General features: G+C 40.8%; 1 protein-coding gene across 3 annotated transcripts in view; it reads left to right on the top strand.

Annotated features, from left to right (window-relative positions):
- Positions 1–16,427, top strand: part of LOC116985227 (gamma-secretase activating protein) — a 53,729-nt gene that overhangs the window by 6,413 nt on the left and 30,889 nt on the right. For all 3 annotated transcript variants that reach the window (XR_004415223.1, XM_033039859.1, XM_033039858.1), the window contains exons 7-13: positions 211–280; positions 2,685–2,734; positions 4,019–4,123; positions 6,646–6,705; positions 9,730–9,773; positions 12,362–12,447; positions 15,490–15,567. Coding sequence is in view for 2 of the 3 variants with exons in the window: in XM_033039859.1 (XP_032895750.1) it covers positions 211–280; positions 2,685–2,734; positions 4,019–4,123; positions 6,646–6,705; positions 9,730–9,773; positions 12,362–12,447; positions 15,490–15,567 (493 nt within the window). In the remaining variant the exon portion in view is untranslated. The remainder of the gene's footprint in view (positions 1–210; positions 281–2,684; positions 2,735–4,018; positions 4,124–6,645; positions 6,706–9,729; positions 9,774–12,361; positions 12,448–15,489; positions 15,568–16,427) is intronic.

Raw genomic sequence — 16,427 nt, forward strand, 5'->3', positions numbered from 1 at the left:
TGAGGCCGACGGCTGCTGGGCCGCCCTACCCCTCTCCCCCTCTCTCTCCCCTCCTCCCCCTCTCTCTCCCCCCCACCCCCTCCCCTCTATATTTGGGAAAGTTCTTCATTTGCACTCTGAGCCAATATTTGCCTACATCTATTCAAGTGCACCAATTTTTACAAAATAATGTTTGGAAACTTGACAGTTTTTCTAAATTTTATTTTTCAGTTCCTCTATCAAGATTCAGATGCGAGGGTGTTGCCTGAAAGCCACTTACTCATAATTTCAGAGGACAGATGTAAGTAATATGATGTTCATGATTGGTGATGACTGCTTTTAAAAGAGATACGATTACAACATTTAAAAGACACTTAGATAGGTACGTGGATAGGGAAGTTTTGAAGGAATATGAGCCAGTTTCGGGCAAATGGCTCTAGTTGGCAATTCAGTTGGCATGGATGGGTTGGGCTAAAGGTCTTGTTTCCAAGCTGTAGAGCTCTGACTAAAAGTGAATGGTTGGCTATAACACAGCAACTTGTGATAATCTCTCATTAGCATGATGTTGGTCCATACGTTGTCCCAAAAAAGTGTCAATATTTGGAGAGCGAGAGTAGTGGGGGAGATGTAGGAAGAGACCCAAGTGTGCAGAAATATATTTTCTTCTCGGCACTAGTTTGATTGACAGGCTGATAGCTAGGAGAGCCAGTGATTTTTTGGGGCTGGTCACTGGCACTGTGCAAAATAGTTAAAATTGGTATAGTGTTGATTGGTGGGGTTGAACTAACTATGTCATCACGGGTGACTTGGGGGCATCTGTGTCTCCATCTTTTGTTTACATATTTTCTTATGACATATGAAGAGACTATTTAGCCCATCAAATTGTCCAGCACTCTGAGCGCTCCCATCAGACCCAATCCCTCGCTTTTTCCCCTGCAACCTATTCTATCTCGGGTCCGTCAACTCTCCTGCCACCCTAAATATTGCTGCACCAGAGATCATTTATAGGCGCCAGTTAACCCACTATCACGTCTTTGAGATAATGGTGCAAGTTTGTGCATTCACGGAGAATGTGCAGAATACACCCAGGGCAAGGATCAACTAACTCTGGTCACTGGAGCGGTCAGCAACAGTACTGGATACCGCACTAAAGCACCCAGGGCAGTTGTAAATACAACTGTACTGTATTCCATTTTTTGCCTGTTGTACACAGTTCACCTGAACTGAACCTCGTACTGTCACACTGAACCTCGTACTGTCACACCTTGATCGGAAAAATACTTATGCCAGGATCCTCTTCATAGACTTCAGCTCTGCGTTTAACACAATCATTCCGCAGCAGCTGGTGGAGAAGTTGGAGCTATTGGGGGTTGATGCTGGCACATGTAACCGGGTCCTGAACTTTCTATCACAACGGCAGCAGACAGTCAGGGTGGGCAGTAGGACATCAAAAACCATAGCCGTGAGCACTGGCTCGCCCCAAGGCTGTGTCCTAAGCCCCCTGCTGTTTAGTCTGCTTACACACGACTGTACTGCTAGACTCAATAACAACTTCATCAACAAGTTCGCTGATGACACAACAGTGGTGGGTCTCATCAGTGACAATGATGAGTCAGCGTACAGGATGGAGGTGGAGCTGCTCACAGGATGGTGCAAATCCCACAACCTCATTCTCAACGTGGGAAAAACTAAGGAGATGGTGGTTGACTTCAGGAGGGTGGGAAAACAACACCATACACCTCTGCACATCGATGGAGCTGATGTGGAAAGGGTCAGCAGCGTGAAGTTCCTAGGACTCCACCTGTCAGATGACCTGATGTCCACAACCAACACCACAGCACTGGTCAAGAGAGCCCAGCAACGACTACACCCTCTCCGAAGACTACGTAAAGCAGGTCTCCCCACTACACATCTACGAACTTTTTATAGGGGGACAATCAAGAGCACATTAACCAACGGCATCACTTCCTGGTTCGGGAGCTACAAGGCGTACGAACGGCACCAACTTGACAGGATTGTGAAGACCGCCAGCAGGATTATTGGTGCTCCACTCCCTTTCTTGCTGGACATATACAGGAAGAGATGTATCAACAGAGCCATCTCCATCATCAAAGACCCCTACCACCCATCGCATCACATATTCTCCATCCTGCCATCTGGGAAGAGGTACAGGAGCATTAGCTGCAAAACCAGCAGGATGCTCCTCAGCTTCTTCCCGCAGACTATAAGACTGTTAAACGGACTTTGCCCCCTGCCAAAGTATCGCGCACCAACCACCAACCTGGACAGAGCCACTGTCGTGCCGCTGCCGATCGGAACGCCTGTTGATGTTTATTTGAGAGTAGTGTTAAACTTGTTCATGATATATGTATTTTTATTTCTATTTATTTTTTACTGCACACTGAATGGACACTGGTTTGAGTAACGTTTTTTTGTTTCCTCTGGGTATGTGAGTACTCAGGAAAATAACAATAAAGATATACAATACAATACCTCAACAATAGAATGATTGTGTACTATAAAATCGTCTAGTACAATAAAAAAAATAACCTCTGGTGTGGCACATCCACAAACGTTAGCAGTGAGTTCTTCATGGTAAGTATCTGCATTGACCTATCTGAATGGCATTTTATTTTAATACATTCATGCTTTATTACAATCCTATCCAAGACATCGTAAAATTATTTTTTGCTCTTCTTGTTCAGGTATTGAGCACATTCGTATAAGGGTGATCATTGAAGAAGGTTACAGAGCGGTAAGTGAGATATATTGGACTTGTACAAGTACATGGATGCTGTGTTGTGGATCCAAAGTCTGTGCATTGGAGAAAGTTGGGCAAAGCTCGCCAAAATTTTCTCAAAAATCGTTGTGCAACTTGTTTTGGAATTTATAGTCATACAGTTTAGAAACGGGCCCTTTGGCCCAACTTTCCCATGCTGACCAAGATGCCCCATCTGTGTTTGTGCCACCATCTTGGATGGTGTTGAGCCTCTTCTGAGTTGTTGAAGGCATAGTCCTCCCCACAGATAGAGTATTTCACCAAGCTCCTGATGTGCATTGTAGATCTCGAGGCAAGTCATTCCCCTCAGCATATCTTGCTTCGAAATTGCCCTTTTTTTATGATGCTGTTCAAAGTAAGGGAGCCTGCAAAATGTAAAGATAGAAAATGAACTGTTCTTCTAGCTGGCATTGGGGTTTGATATGATGTGCATGAGGCAACAGACAGACAGTAGGAATGGAATTAAAGTTCAACAGGCAACAGGAAGCTTATAGTCTTTGCAGCTGCCTAGTGAAATGGATGCCAACTGTTTGGTTTCTCTATTGTAGAGGAGACTATGTTGTCAATTCAAAATTCATTCCACGAGAGGTGGAAAACAAGTGTTGCATGTTGCAACTTAAAACAAACATAAAAGTAAAGATAGGCGCAAAATGCCAGAGTAACTCAGCCGGTCAGGTTGCATGTCTGGAGAAAATGGATAGGTGACGTTTCAGGGTCAGAACCTTCAGACTCCTGAAGTCTTTTGTTATTCCAGTATTTTATGTCTATCTTTGGTATAAACCAGCATCTGCAATTCCTTGTTATTATATTTTAACTTGAAACTAACTTGTTTTTCCCTCTCAGTTTGTCAAATTGTCTGTGAAACTTTCTCACTTTTTTCCCTCTTTGCACAGATGCTGCTTGACCTGCTGAGTATTGCCATAATTTTATGGTTTTGGTATATTTAAGTTTCTGTTAGTAATTCATAGGGTATAGACGTTAGAGTGTTGACAATGGTAATGCCATCGAGTATCAAGGGTAGGTGGTTGGTGTCTAACTTTGGAGACGGCCATTGCCTGTCTCTCTTATGGCTTTAATGTTATTTACCCATTTGTGAATGTTGCCTGCAGGGATGGACTACTTCATGGGCGTAATAGAATTGAATATTGTGTAATCTATAGCTAAAACGCTGCCTTCTGTGTTGATATTGGAAGGAAGATCATTGATATAATCACATTTTTCCAGGATATTTCCATTTGCTTTATTTTAAATCTATTTTAGGTAATACAGGATCCAGACCATCTGCCTAAAGAGATTGTGGCTGAAGACTTTTTCTGGGCCCAATGGGATACAGAGGCACAGAGACTGTTCTACATTGTAGAAAAGGTAAAAAGTGATAAGATACCAGCATTTATGTTTGATTCATTAAAAATAAAGGAGCATTGGAATAAACAAAGCTGCGGCATTTAAAAAAATAAATTGACCCTCTTCTCTACAAGCAGCATATATGAGAAAATAATTTTGTTTTGGCTGCTACTTGATGGGTACTACTCGGGGAACAACAATAAACAATGTTTTTGTTCAAGGTTTGCATGAACACCTTCTTCCATAGATCTGTGAAGGCAAATTTAGGGCATGTCAATATTAAGCAAGTGTGTTGCTTAGTTTCTCAACAAATATTATGGTGGATAAGTAGGGCTTGAACCAACAACCTCCAGCATTCAGTGCTGTTACTGAGCTGAGATGACACTTAGATTAAAAGGATAGAAAAACTGCATAATAAATTGGGATACAATATTCTTTCCGTATCCTAAAAATGATACTGAAAGTGCAATGGTTATTCCATCAATGTGCAATTTCCAATAATTTATTTGGTTTACATGAGAGAGGAAAACCAAACTATTCCAATTTCTTCCAAATCTTATTCCATGGCAGTTATTTGTCATACATATGTTCTCATTTGGCCCATCTGACTGCTTCAAAAAAAAAATATAGATCTCACTTGGGCAACAAAATATGACTATTCTAATTGTTTAATTTAAAACGTTCTGCTTTCCATAGGGATAAGGATAAGATAATGTTGTACAAGAATGGCAGTGACAAATAAATTTGGCTTGAAATTCAATGCACTGCTGAACAGTTCCATGACATAGAAGCCCTTGTAGTTCATTAAGAACCTTTACTTCATTCATTTCTTTGGGATCTGTGTGTTACTGGCAAGGCTGGTAATTATTGCCCATTTTAATTGCCCTCAAGAAAGCAGTGGCATGTATCTGCCTTGAACTGTTGTGCACCCGGTCTTGTGAAGGTCCTCCAACATTCTATGGTAGGAAGATCCAAGATTGCAACTCAGCAAAGACTGGTGATTCAAATGGACTGAATGGTGTCCAGCTGTTGGAATGGCACCATCAACCAGGTGTTCCATCATACATCCTGACGTGCCCTGTCTACGGTGGACAGAGTTTGGGTGTCATAGAAACATAGAAAATAGGTGCAGGAGTAGGCCATTCCGCCCTTCGAGCCTGCACCGCCATTCAATATCATGGCTGATCATATTTCTGAGTCTTTCTCAGCATGACATCCAACCTTTGACCTGTTCTTGGAGTTGCAATATGAATGTGGCTACTCTCCTTGAATTTTTGGCCAATAACAATAGCAATGTTACAAAATTTTGAGATTTTAAAAATCAAGTCTGTAATTTATCCCATCAGATAAAGCATAAAAATAAGTTTAATTTGACACCTAATTCACTTTCATATCTCAAGTATTTAAAAAGTTATGGCCATTTTCATACTCGGAAATGAGCATCTTGTTCCCTATTGATTTTCTATGGACATAACAAAAAAGTTGTGATCGTGAACAGTCAAAAGCCCATAACTTTCTTAAAAATTAAGAGAACTGAATGAAATTTTCAGTTATCATAGATTGAAGCATTCTGAAACAAATATAAAATAATCTTACTTGGATGACCTGAAATTAAAGCATATAATTAGTTAGTTACCTAATTGTAGCTAATTTCAGACTTCAATTACTAGATCTAAACATCTATCCATTTCTTAATAAATGATTAACATTTTTAAATAGCCTAAATGTCCAAATAATATTCACAAATAATTCACAATAAAACATGATTTTTAAATCTCATTTACATTAATTTATAGACCAAATGGAAGGAATTCAGTGTTCAATTGCTGTAAATAAATGCCCATTTAAATCAGCTTTCCAGTGGGTCCCTGTGGGACGCGCTGGTTTAGAACGTTCACATTGCGGTAGATTTGTGCCCCAAATGCCCAGAAAAATACTGCGCGATATAATGGGGCCAAATTGAGCTACTCGCAATAGTAAACTTTGTATAAAGGGATATTTAGAAGCCCTTTTTAATGTAAAAATATACAACCTAACTTCTGCTATTTGCTTTATGAGACCCTGCGGTTGCTGGCGGTCGCGGGTTTAGAGATTGATTTTTAAACTACTATAACTATTATACGAGGCCTTTAAACCTAATAATAGCCTTTGCGACGGGGTCTTCCAGCGATTTTTCGTTAATAATTAACTAGGCTGAACATCTTCGATTTGAACAGCCTAGAGAAAATCACGTTTTAAACCCGCCCCCTCTAAACGGCGCCAAAATCGCGCACACCCGCAACGGCAGATTTTCAAAGACGCTTCAGGTAGGCTTTGCAACATACCTAATAACAACATCAAGGAAGTTAATGTAGTTATGTGATTAGATAGATTTGTCACTTCTAGTGATTTGGGTTTGGGTGCAATACAGCAGTTTGCATGTGGTATCAATATTGATGTACTGAGTACAGTAATTTACTGCTGTAATTATAAAAATATCCTTCTGAATAATAAGCTCCAAACTAAAATGAGATTGCATCAATAATAATGACCTCTTTAATTAGGAAAGCAATGCAGTTCTGATGTGTTACCAGTTTTATCTGGACAGGAGCAATGAAATGTTGGTAAGTAGGAGTATATATTTGTCATCTAACGTTTTTCCAACATTTTGAATTGTCCATTATATTTGGATTGTGTGTTTATTTTTCTACTAACATATATAATGCATTGTCTGTAAAATGTAATGGGAAAGTTGAGATATAAAACTGACAGGTCATGGAGTCATATAGCACAGAATTGGGCCATTTGGCTCTCTGAGCCCATACTTACCACCAGTCATCCATTTACACTAATTCTACATTTATCCCATTTTATTCTCTCTACACCCCGCTTGATTCTCCAGATTCTTCTGCTCATCTTCCTGCTTGAGAATAATTTACAGTGGCCAATTAATGTAGCAACTTGCATGTCTTTGTGGTGGGAGGAAATCGGAGCACTTGTGGGAACCTGTGCAGTCACAAGGAGTAAGTACAAACTTCACATGGACAGCGCAGTTTAGTTTAGAGATACAATGCGGAAATAGGCCCTTCGGCCCACCGAGTCCTTACCGACCAGCGATCCCCGCACATGAACACTATCCTACACACTAGGGAAATTTTACATTTATACCAAGCCAATTATCCTACAAGCCTGTACATCTTTGGAGTATGGGAGGAAAGATCTCAAAGAGAACATATGTGGAGAACATACAAACTCCATTCATACAGCACCCATAGTCTGAATTGAACCCTGGTCTCTGCCGCTGTAAGGCAGCAACTCTGCCGCTGCACCACCTTAATCACAGAGTTGGAGATTAAACATGGTTAGCTGGAACTGACATTTTCTTATCGAGGCCACACACAAGATTAGAAGTTGTTCAGCCAGAGTTGAACGGGCTTCTCGGCATCTGCATACAATGGTGCCTGTCTTGTTGCTTGTGCGTGGTGGTGGAAAGGTTGGTGGAAACAGGTCTGCGACGTGAACACTCTTTCCTTGAACTGTGAGACAGCAGCTCTTCCAGATGCAGGAACTATCAAGTATGTCTCTGTGCAATCCATGCTCACAAACAATATCTCTATAGTAAGTCACATACAGTGTTCTAAAAATAGTTTCACCAAAATACCTAGAATATAAATAGATTATATTTAATTGCTTGAAGTGAACAGTTGCTATAAAAATGTGAAAGGTACTGATTTTCACAGCTTGGAGAGTAGGAAAGCTTCCTTTTAGCATTTTTCCAATCCCCAATTTAATTTTCGGCAGCCGGGAGTGTCAGGTGTCAATCTGCATGACTGGACATTTGTTTACTTTGAAAGCCAGAGATTTAAGTTGGGACTGGTCCACCTGGCTTTACAACAGGAAGGAGAGTAGTGTCTGAAAGGTTGAGGCTATAGAATTTATTTCAATGGAACACTCAGTCCCAGGTGCAACTTTAAAGTAGGTCATGAAGGCTGTCAATCTTAAACTAAAGAGTGAGAGGGAGTTTTAAATCTGTATCTGGGAGAATATATTAATTTTGGATTCTACGTGAAGTGGTTGCCTGGCTACTTTCTTTAACATTCTGGTGAAAGGCCATTTGACCTGAAACTGTGCTTTTCCCACTTACGTTGCACAGTCTCTTGAGCATTATCAGCTTGTTTATTTCAGTTAGGAACACAGAAATTGGCTCACTTTTCCATTTCCACAGCTGTTTATTTTTTAGATAACCACCTTCAACGTGTGACTGAGCCACAACACGATATGAGGCAAGGGCATTCATCATGCAGGAGGAAGTGAGAGTTCCTTAATGAGTAGTACTGAGAGCGAATTAAGAAGTCTAAATGATCCACATCAAATAGCTGGTGTTTCTGGAGAAGGAATCATACATTTTTTGTTGTTGTTGTTTCAGGGTAGACAGACTTATCAATGTTACGATAACTCGCAGTTCTGAAAATTACCTTTCCATATAATCAACACAATTTCAAAAACATTTTGGTAAGGTGGAATTGGGAAATATTGAAGCAATTACAGTATTTGGTTATTTTTCACAGAAACCATTTTTTATGGAAGTTACACTAATCCTGGGAGTTCCCCTTTAGTTCTATAGAAGTGGTCACAATTATCGAAACTTGCTGCACAGAAAGAGGACATCTGACCATTGTGCTAACATCAAGTTCCATGGTTTAAAAAAAAAAGTTTGTTTCTCGTGCTCAAGCACCCATTCTATTCCCTTTATAAAACTGAACTTTATTGCCTTCCCTCAGTGGGAAACGTTGATGTGGGGATATTTATGTTAAACTCTATCGTGTATTATGTTCTTTTTATTCGTATGGCTGTACGGTAACTCAAATCTCACTGTACCAATTGGTGCATGTGACAATAAATGTAACTTGAACTTGAAATTGTTCCTGAAATCTGCTCAACAATTATTTTGGCTGTATGACCAACAGTTGTTTGCCTGGTTGAATTAACTTTATCAAAACTGCTGATCATACAAAAAAACCCAACCTATTTGGTCCCCTATGAACATCATGTACAGATGATCCAGTGGTACAATAATCACTTTTCCAACAACAACTTCCTTATATTAATATCCTTCTCCCAGATAACATTTTGGTAACAATTTATATAATCCTTTCCAAAGCCTTAACATTTTTTTCTGGACTGATGCATTTCAATGGAACTCAGTTTAAACTCGAGACCTAGACCTCGGGCAATTTGCCTTTAATAGGTCCCGATCAGATGAGTGTCTATGTCACCAAAAGCTCTGCAAATGCTCAAAATATTCCCAGATGCAGCTGTGGACATGAAATTTAATAATTTCTCATCACTGCCAAACTCACTTTATCCATGGTTCAATGTCTGAAGTTTATGAAATAACCTCCAATCATTAAAATGACTCTGCAACTAATACCTCAAACTGCCGTGTGAAAAAAGAAAATTGCTACCTTCCCCAAACCTGTCATTAAATTCACAAAGCAATATGTTCTATTGGTGAATATGTTTATCTGTCAATGTCACTGTTTGCAATGAAGACAAGACATTTTTTTGTTGTTATTTTCCGCATCTCCAGTTAGTGTAAAATGATCATGAAATGGGTTATAATGATTTTTTTTTTTGGCCTGTTATAGATGTCTTTATCTCTTGGATTCCCTTTAATAGTTACACGGTTACGGTAAGCAATAAATATTGTTTACTTTACAATTGTGCTGAATTGAAATAGTTTGGGCGTAAACATGAATATTTAAACATGAATACAGTAAACACTCCTTATGGGGCTTGGAGGTGGGGGAAGGGAAATAGTGTCCATGATTGCCGATTGTCCTTTATAACCGAGTAAGATATTATCATTGTCTGTAGTTGAAACAAAGAACTGCAGATGATAGTTAATACACAAAGGGACGTTATATCTATGCAACACCCTTGCCTTCTAACAGGAAGAGTTTGTATTCTCTCAATGTACAGCAACCTACAACGGATACTTTGTCAGACTTTAAGTGGGAAGCTCAGTGTTCAACGTTAGAAGATTGGTCCGCCTTAACAGCAGAGACCGCTCCCGCCACAACTCCCACAACCCAAACCACCCCCTCTCCAGATACTTTCCTCTGCAAACACAGGAGATGCAACACCTTTTCCTATACACCTTGCGTCGCATCCATCCAGGGAACCTAGCAGCCTTTCCAAATGTCAGAGGTTTACATGCAACTTCTAACCACATCTACTGCATTTGGTGCTCCCAATGTGGCCTCCTTCACATTGGTGAGACCAAGCATAGACTAGGCGACTGTGTCACAAACATCTACGCTCAGCCCACCAAGACCTGCTGGATCTCCTGGTGCTAACCAATTTAAGTCTCCTTCCCATTCCCAAGCTGACATTTCTGCCCACTGCCCCCTCAATTGCCATTGTGAGGCTACATGTAAACTAGAGGAGCAGCACCTCATATTCCACATGGGTAGCTTACAACCTAAAGATATGAACATTGTGTTCTCCAATTTCAATTAATATCCTTGTATCCCTTTAGCTTTTCTGTGCTCTCCCCCCACACCCATTTCCCCCACTCTCCTGCCCCTCTTTCCCCTCCCGCCTCCCCATCCCATTTCACCTATATCCCTCCCTCTTCACGTTTCGCTTCTCTCTTATCTTAAACTATTTTGTTTCCCTTTTTTCTCTTCTGTTGCCTATTCATCCCTTCAACATATGCTGCCTGACCCACTGAGTTACTCCAGCACTGCTCTGCTCAAGATTCCAGCATCTGCAGTTCCTTGTGTCTCCATACCAGGAGTTAGTTGGAGCTACACTCATCCATACTCTTGTACCTTGTTGTTAGTGGAAGGGCGCTGGGAGTAAAACGAGTTACTTGTCACAGAAGGCAGGATAGACAATAGGTGCAGGAGTAAGCCATTCGGCTCTTTGAGCCAGCACTGCCATTCAATGTGATCATGGCTGATCATCCCCAATCAGTACCCTATTCCTGCTTTCTCCACATATCCCCTGACTCCATTATCTTTAAGAGCCCTATCTAGCTCGCTCTTGAAAGTATCCAGAGTATCGGCCTCCACCGAATTCCACAGACTCACAAATTTCTGTGAGGAAAAAGTGTTTCCTTGTCTCCATATTCCTGCCATATTTTTGTAACCAGAGTATTTACATGCTTTGCCCATTCCTCTTCACTATTAAGTCCTGGATGCTGATGACTGTATAGTTATAATGTCATTGAAGGTTCAGCAGAGATTATTAGACCTTTATGTTGGAGATATTCGCTTTGGCTTAAATGTTATTTGCCACTTAGCATTTTGTGCCTGGTTGTTGCCAAGGTATTGTATGTTGATGTGGAACGTTTAATGACATGAAGAATTAAGATGATCAATGTCCAGTCATTGAGAATGTTCCCAATTTGACCTACGTGATGGCAGGAATGTCATTGTTGAAGCGGCTGAAGATGTTTGCTGAGAATATTAGGGAGCACTTGGATTTTTGCTTTGAAGTTGATACAATTAATTGTCACGCTCTAGATACAAGTACAATCAGATCCCTGCTAACTTCAGTTTTATTAGTGCTCCTTTCTCCGGTCTTGATCTAATTCAGCTTTGGTTTATATTTTGCTTCAGGAACTAAACAGTTTTGTTCATGCTTGGATGAAGGCTGTAATAAGGTTTGATGTATGGTCATGGGGGAACCGGTTGATTGTTCAGTTAGTATTCAATAACATTATTGATGTTAGACTAAAAGGTTGATAATTGGCTTTTGGATTTGTCCTGCCACAGTTATCTTGCCTAACTAGCCATCTTAATATTAAGATTATTTTCAGGATTTCGGAGCTAAGGAATTCATTGCTTGGTTCACCTCATCACCTCCTCAAAAATAACTTGATCAGACACGACCGACCGACATCAAAGCAATGCTAACTGTCCGTAATAGCTCCCCTACCACTGATGTGAGGCTCACAGACCTAGAATTCCCTGGATTATCTTTACTTCTTATATGTAGTAAAATTTTAGCAATTTTCATATTGCAGCTCAGTTGACTTGCGTGTGCATTTTGTCATCGTTATCATATCAATCTTGGTTGCAGATTTATCTGACCAGACAGGAACTAACATAGAAACTTAATTCTGAATAAATTTAAATGTTTATGTTTTAACCATTACATGTCTCAAGTAGTACTTCAATTATAATGTATTTTACAAGGAAATAATGGATGGATGGATGAATATATATTGCGTGTAATCTCTATTTAACATTGTTTTGTTTTTTATTCTAGTCTGGTAAATTTTGGGTACAATTACTTTCATGAGGAAGGGAAATCTTCAGAATCTCTGAATCTGCAAATTTTCACGGATCATGCAGGTATTGAGTATAAGCAGGTGTATTTACTTGACCTTTTCGCATGTTAATGTAAAGATATTTTTAACTTGCCCACACAAACACAAACATGTCCCATCCACGCTAGTCCCACCTGCCTGCGTCTGGCCCATATCCCTTCTTGTCCATGTACTTGTCTAAATGTTTCTTGAACATTGCGCTAGCACCTGCCTCAACCACCTCCTCCGGCAGCTTGGATAAAAAGATAATTTTGATGTCCTCCTCGTTCTTCCCTCTAACAATAATGTGGAAACAAAAGCAAGATAGCTGATATTGCAGGAAATCTGTGATAAAAAAATAGAAGATGCTGGATGTACTCGGCAGCATCTGAGAATAAAGCAGCAGAGTTATAGGGTCAGAACTTCCTGTCTGCAGTTAAGCGTTTATTTACATTTTGTGGATTCAACTATGTTGACTTGTACGTTGCAAGGCCCAAATGCAGGGTCATTAAGCTGAAATGTTAATATGTCTTGCTGAGTACACATAGTATTTATTGCCTTCCCTCACAGTGGGAAACGATGATTCCGCTGTGTGGGGAGGTTCATGTTAAATTCTATCGTGTATTGTGTTCTTTTTATTCATATGGCTGTGTGGTAATTCAAATCTCACTGTACCAATTGGTGCATGTGACCATAAATGTCTCTTGAACTCTTATTTTCTCATTATATAATGGTTGGTATAAAATGTAATTTTAGTAAGCTGAAGTGTATGTGGATCACTTATGCTCTGTGTACCTAACTGATTCAAAATTATTCGAAAGGTTGCCCTCAGTTAGAAGGCGGACAGTGTCTGTATGTAATCTCAAAATCAAAATTAGTAAATTCATTACTTTAAAGTTCTGTATCCCAGTATCAATTAGTAGATGAGAAGTTAGGGTTATTTATTTGCTCTCTGCCTATCATAAAATGGAAAGAGTGCACTTTGACTCGTGCTTAAATTTTAGTATTTGTCATTTGCAATGAAATAAAGAAAACCGATCTGAACAGTGGGAAAACAATTAAAAATGAATCCAGAAATACGTGGAAAGAATAGCTTTAAAGGAACTTACACCTAGCTGATGGGCAGTATATATAATTATTTTCAAATCCTTTTCAATTTATTGTTGTGGGTACTGGGGGCAAGTCTTGGAATGTTTGCAAATGTTGGGATATCTTTTACATTAAAATCCAGCATATGTACTCCCTGGAGGCAGGAACGGTCCCAGTGGATTGGAAAATGGCCAATGTAACACCTATATTTAAAAAAGGAAGTAAACAGAAGGCGGGTAACTATAGACCGGTTAGTCTAACATCGGTGGTGGGTAAAATGTTGGAGACAATTATTAAAGAATCACTAACGGGCCACTTGGATAAACATGACTTCATCAGACAGAACCAGCATGGTTTTGTGAAGGGGAAATCGTGTTTAACGAATCTGCTCGAATTCTTTGAGGAAGTAACAACCCGAGTGGATAAAGGGGAACCGGTGGATGTGGTATACTTGGACTTCCAAAAGGCTTTTGACAAGGTGCCACATAAGAGACTATTGCTAAAAATAAAAAATTGTGGGATTGGGGGTAATATATTAGCATGGGTAGAGGATTGGCTAACGAATAGGAAGCAGAGAGTGGGGATAAATGGTTCATACTCGGGATGGCAACCGGTAACTAGCGGGGTTCCGCAAGGGTCGGTGCTGGGACCCCAGTTGTTCACAATTTATATAAATGATTTGGAGGAGGGAACGAAGTGTAATATATCAAAATTTGCGGACGATACGAAAATGGGAGGGAAAGTAGGGGATGAGGAGGATAGGAAGAGTCTGCAAAAGGATATAGATAAGCTAGGTGAGTGGGCAACAACTTGGCAGATGAAATTTAATACTAATAAATGTGAAGTCATTCACTTTGGGGAAAAAATGATAGGGCAAGTTATTTTCTAAATGAGGAGGAGCTGCGTTGTAATGCAACGCAAAGGGATCTAGGGGTATTAGTACATGAATCACTAAAAGTCAGTATGCAGGTGCAGCAAGCAATCAGGAAGGCCAATGGAGTTTTGGCCTTTATTGCTAGGGGGATTGAGTATAAAAACACGGAGGTCTTGCTGCAGCTGTACACGGTATTAGTGAGACCACATTTGGAATACTGTGTACAGTTCTGGGGTCCATACTTAAGAAAGGATGTACTAGCCCTGGAGGCAGTGCAGCGAAGGTTTACAAGATTAATTCCTGCAATGAGGGGATTGACATATGAGGAAAGGTTAAGTAAGCTGGGACTCTACTCTTTGGAGTTTAGAAGAATGAGAGGCGATCTCATTGAAACGTATAAGATCGTAAGGGGCCTTGATCGGGTGGATGCACCGAGGATGTTCCCAATGATCGGGGAGGCTAGAACTAGGGGACATAGTTGCAGAGTGAGGGGGGGCTCTTTTAAAACTGAGATGAGGAAGAACTTCTTCACCCAGAGGGTGGTTAGTTTGTGGAATTCACTGCCCCAGGAGCAGTGGAAGCAGAAACGTTAAATATATTTAAGTCAAAAATAGATGGTTTTTTAGCTGCCAAGGGGATAAGGGGCTACGGGGAGAGGGCAGGGATATGGACCTAGGTATGGTTAGTATAGTAGACCTGAGTGATCTCCTGGACAAGTGTCGATCGCCTGGATTGGGGTCGGAGAGGAATTTCCCGGATTTTTTTCCCGAATTGGACCTGGGTTTTTATCCGGTTTTTTGCCTCCCCCAGGAGATCACGCGGTTCTTGGGGTGGAGAGGGGTGATAGCGGTATAAAGGGGAGGGTGGTGTCTTGTGTTCTGTGTCTTGTGTCTACTGTTTGTGGGTAAGTGTGTCTGTTTAGTGTTCAGCCATGAGTGAATGGCGGTGCGGGCTCGACGGACCTGGTGGTCTACTCTCGCACCTACTTTCTATGATTCTATGTAAGTGGGGATGGCTATACCCTTTGCTGCTTATGAAGAATTCTCTCCTTTTTATAAAGTGATTTGTCTTGCAACAGATTACCTTTGACAGAAAGCGTACTCCTATAATCAATTGCTGTTGCAGGTGCCTTGTCGGTGTGCTACAGTCATCCTATGCAAAATGATCAAGAATTTATTTATTCAGTCATTCTTCTGCATTATGGTAAATCTAGTTTTAAATTATTTCAGCAGAATTAACTTTTTTTTTTTAAGCAGTTGGAACTCTCTCCATTTTGATTATTTCACTTGACCTTTTTCTTAATTTTCAGAAGGGTATGAGACTAAATTTGATGGTGCAACTTTTTCCTGTTTGCCCCTTAAAAGCAGTCACTTGGTGGTCTTGGTTTAAAGTATATTCCACCCGTAAAACTGTATTGCGGCATTCCGGGATTTAAACACAGATTCACAGAACTTAATTCCTGGTCCCTGGATCCCTGGTCAATTTGTCCCTTCCCACCCAAACCACCCCTCCCTTTCCATTACTTTCCCTTGCAACTGCAGGAAATGCCACACTTGTCGCTTTGCCTTCCCCTCGACTCCATCCAAGGACCCAAGCAGTCTTTCCAAGTGAGGCAGAGGTTCACCTGCACCTCCTCCAACCTCATCTATTGCATCCACTGTTTCAGGTGTCAACTGCTCTACATCGGTGAGAACAAGCGCAGGCTTGGCGATCGCCTCGCCCAACAACTACGCTCAGTTCGCAATAACCAACCTGATCTCCCGGTGGCTCAGCACTTCAACTCCCCCTCCCATTCCGAATCCGACCTTTCTGTCCTGGGCCTCCTCCATGGCCACAGTGAGTCCCACTGCAAATTGGAGGAACAGCACCACAGCCTACTGTCTCCGCCTCTCACAGCTCTCCCACAGCCTACTGTCTCCGCCTCTTCCTTTCTTTTTCCCGCCCCCCCCCCCCCCAGTCTGAAGAAGGGTCTCGACCCGAAACGTCGCCTATTCCTTCACTCTGTCTACCTTCGATATTTTTATGGTATGAGCAATTTAATACCAAAATAATCTAAATGGACT

This window comes from Amblyraja radiata, chromosome 21 (assembly GCF_010909765.2).
Source record: "Amblyraja radiata isolate CabotCenter1 chromosome 21, sAmbRad1.1.pri, whole genome shotgun sequence".
Taxonomy (NCBI): Eukaryota; Metazoa; Chordata; class Chondrichthyes; order Rajiformes; family Rajidae; genus Amblyraja; species Amblyraja radiata.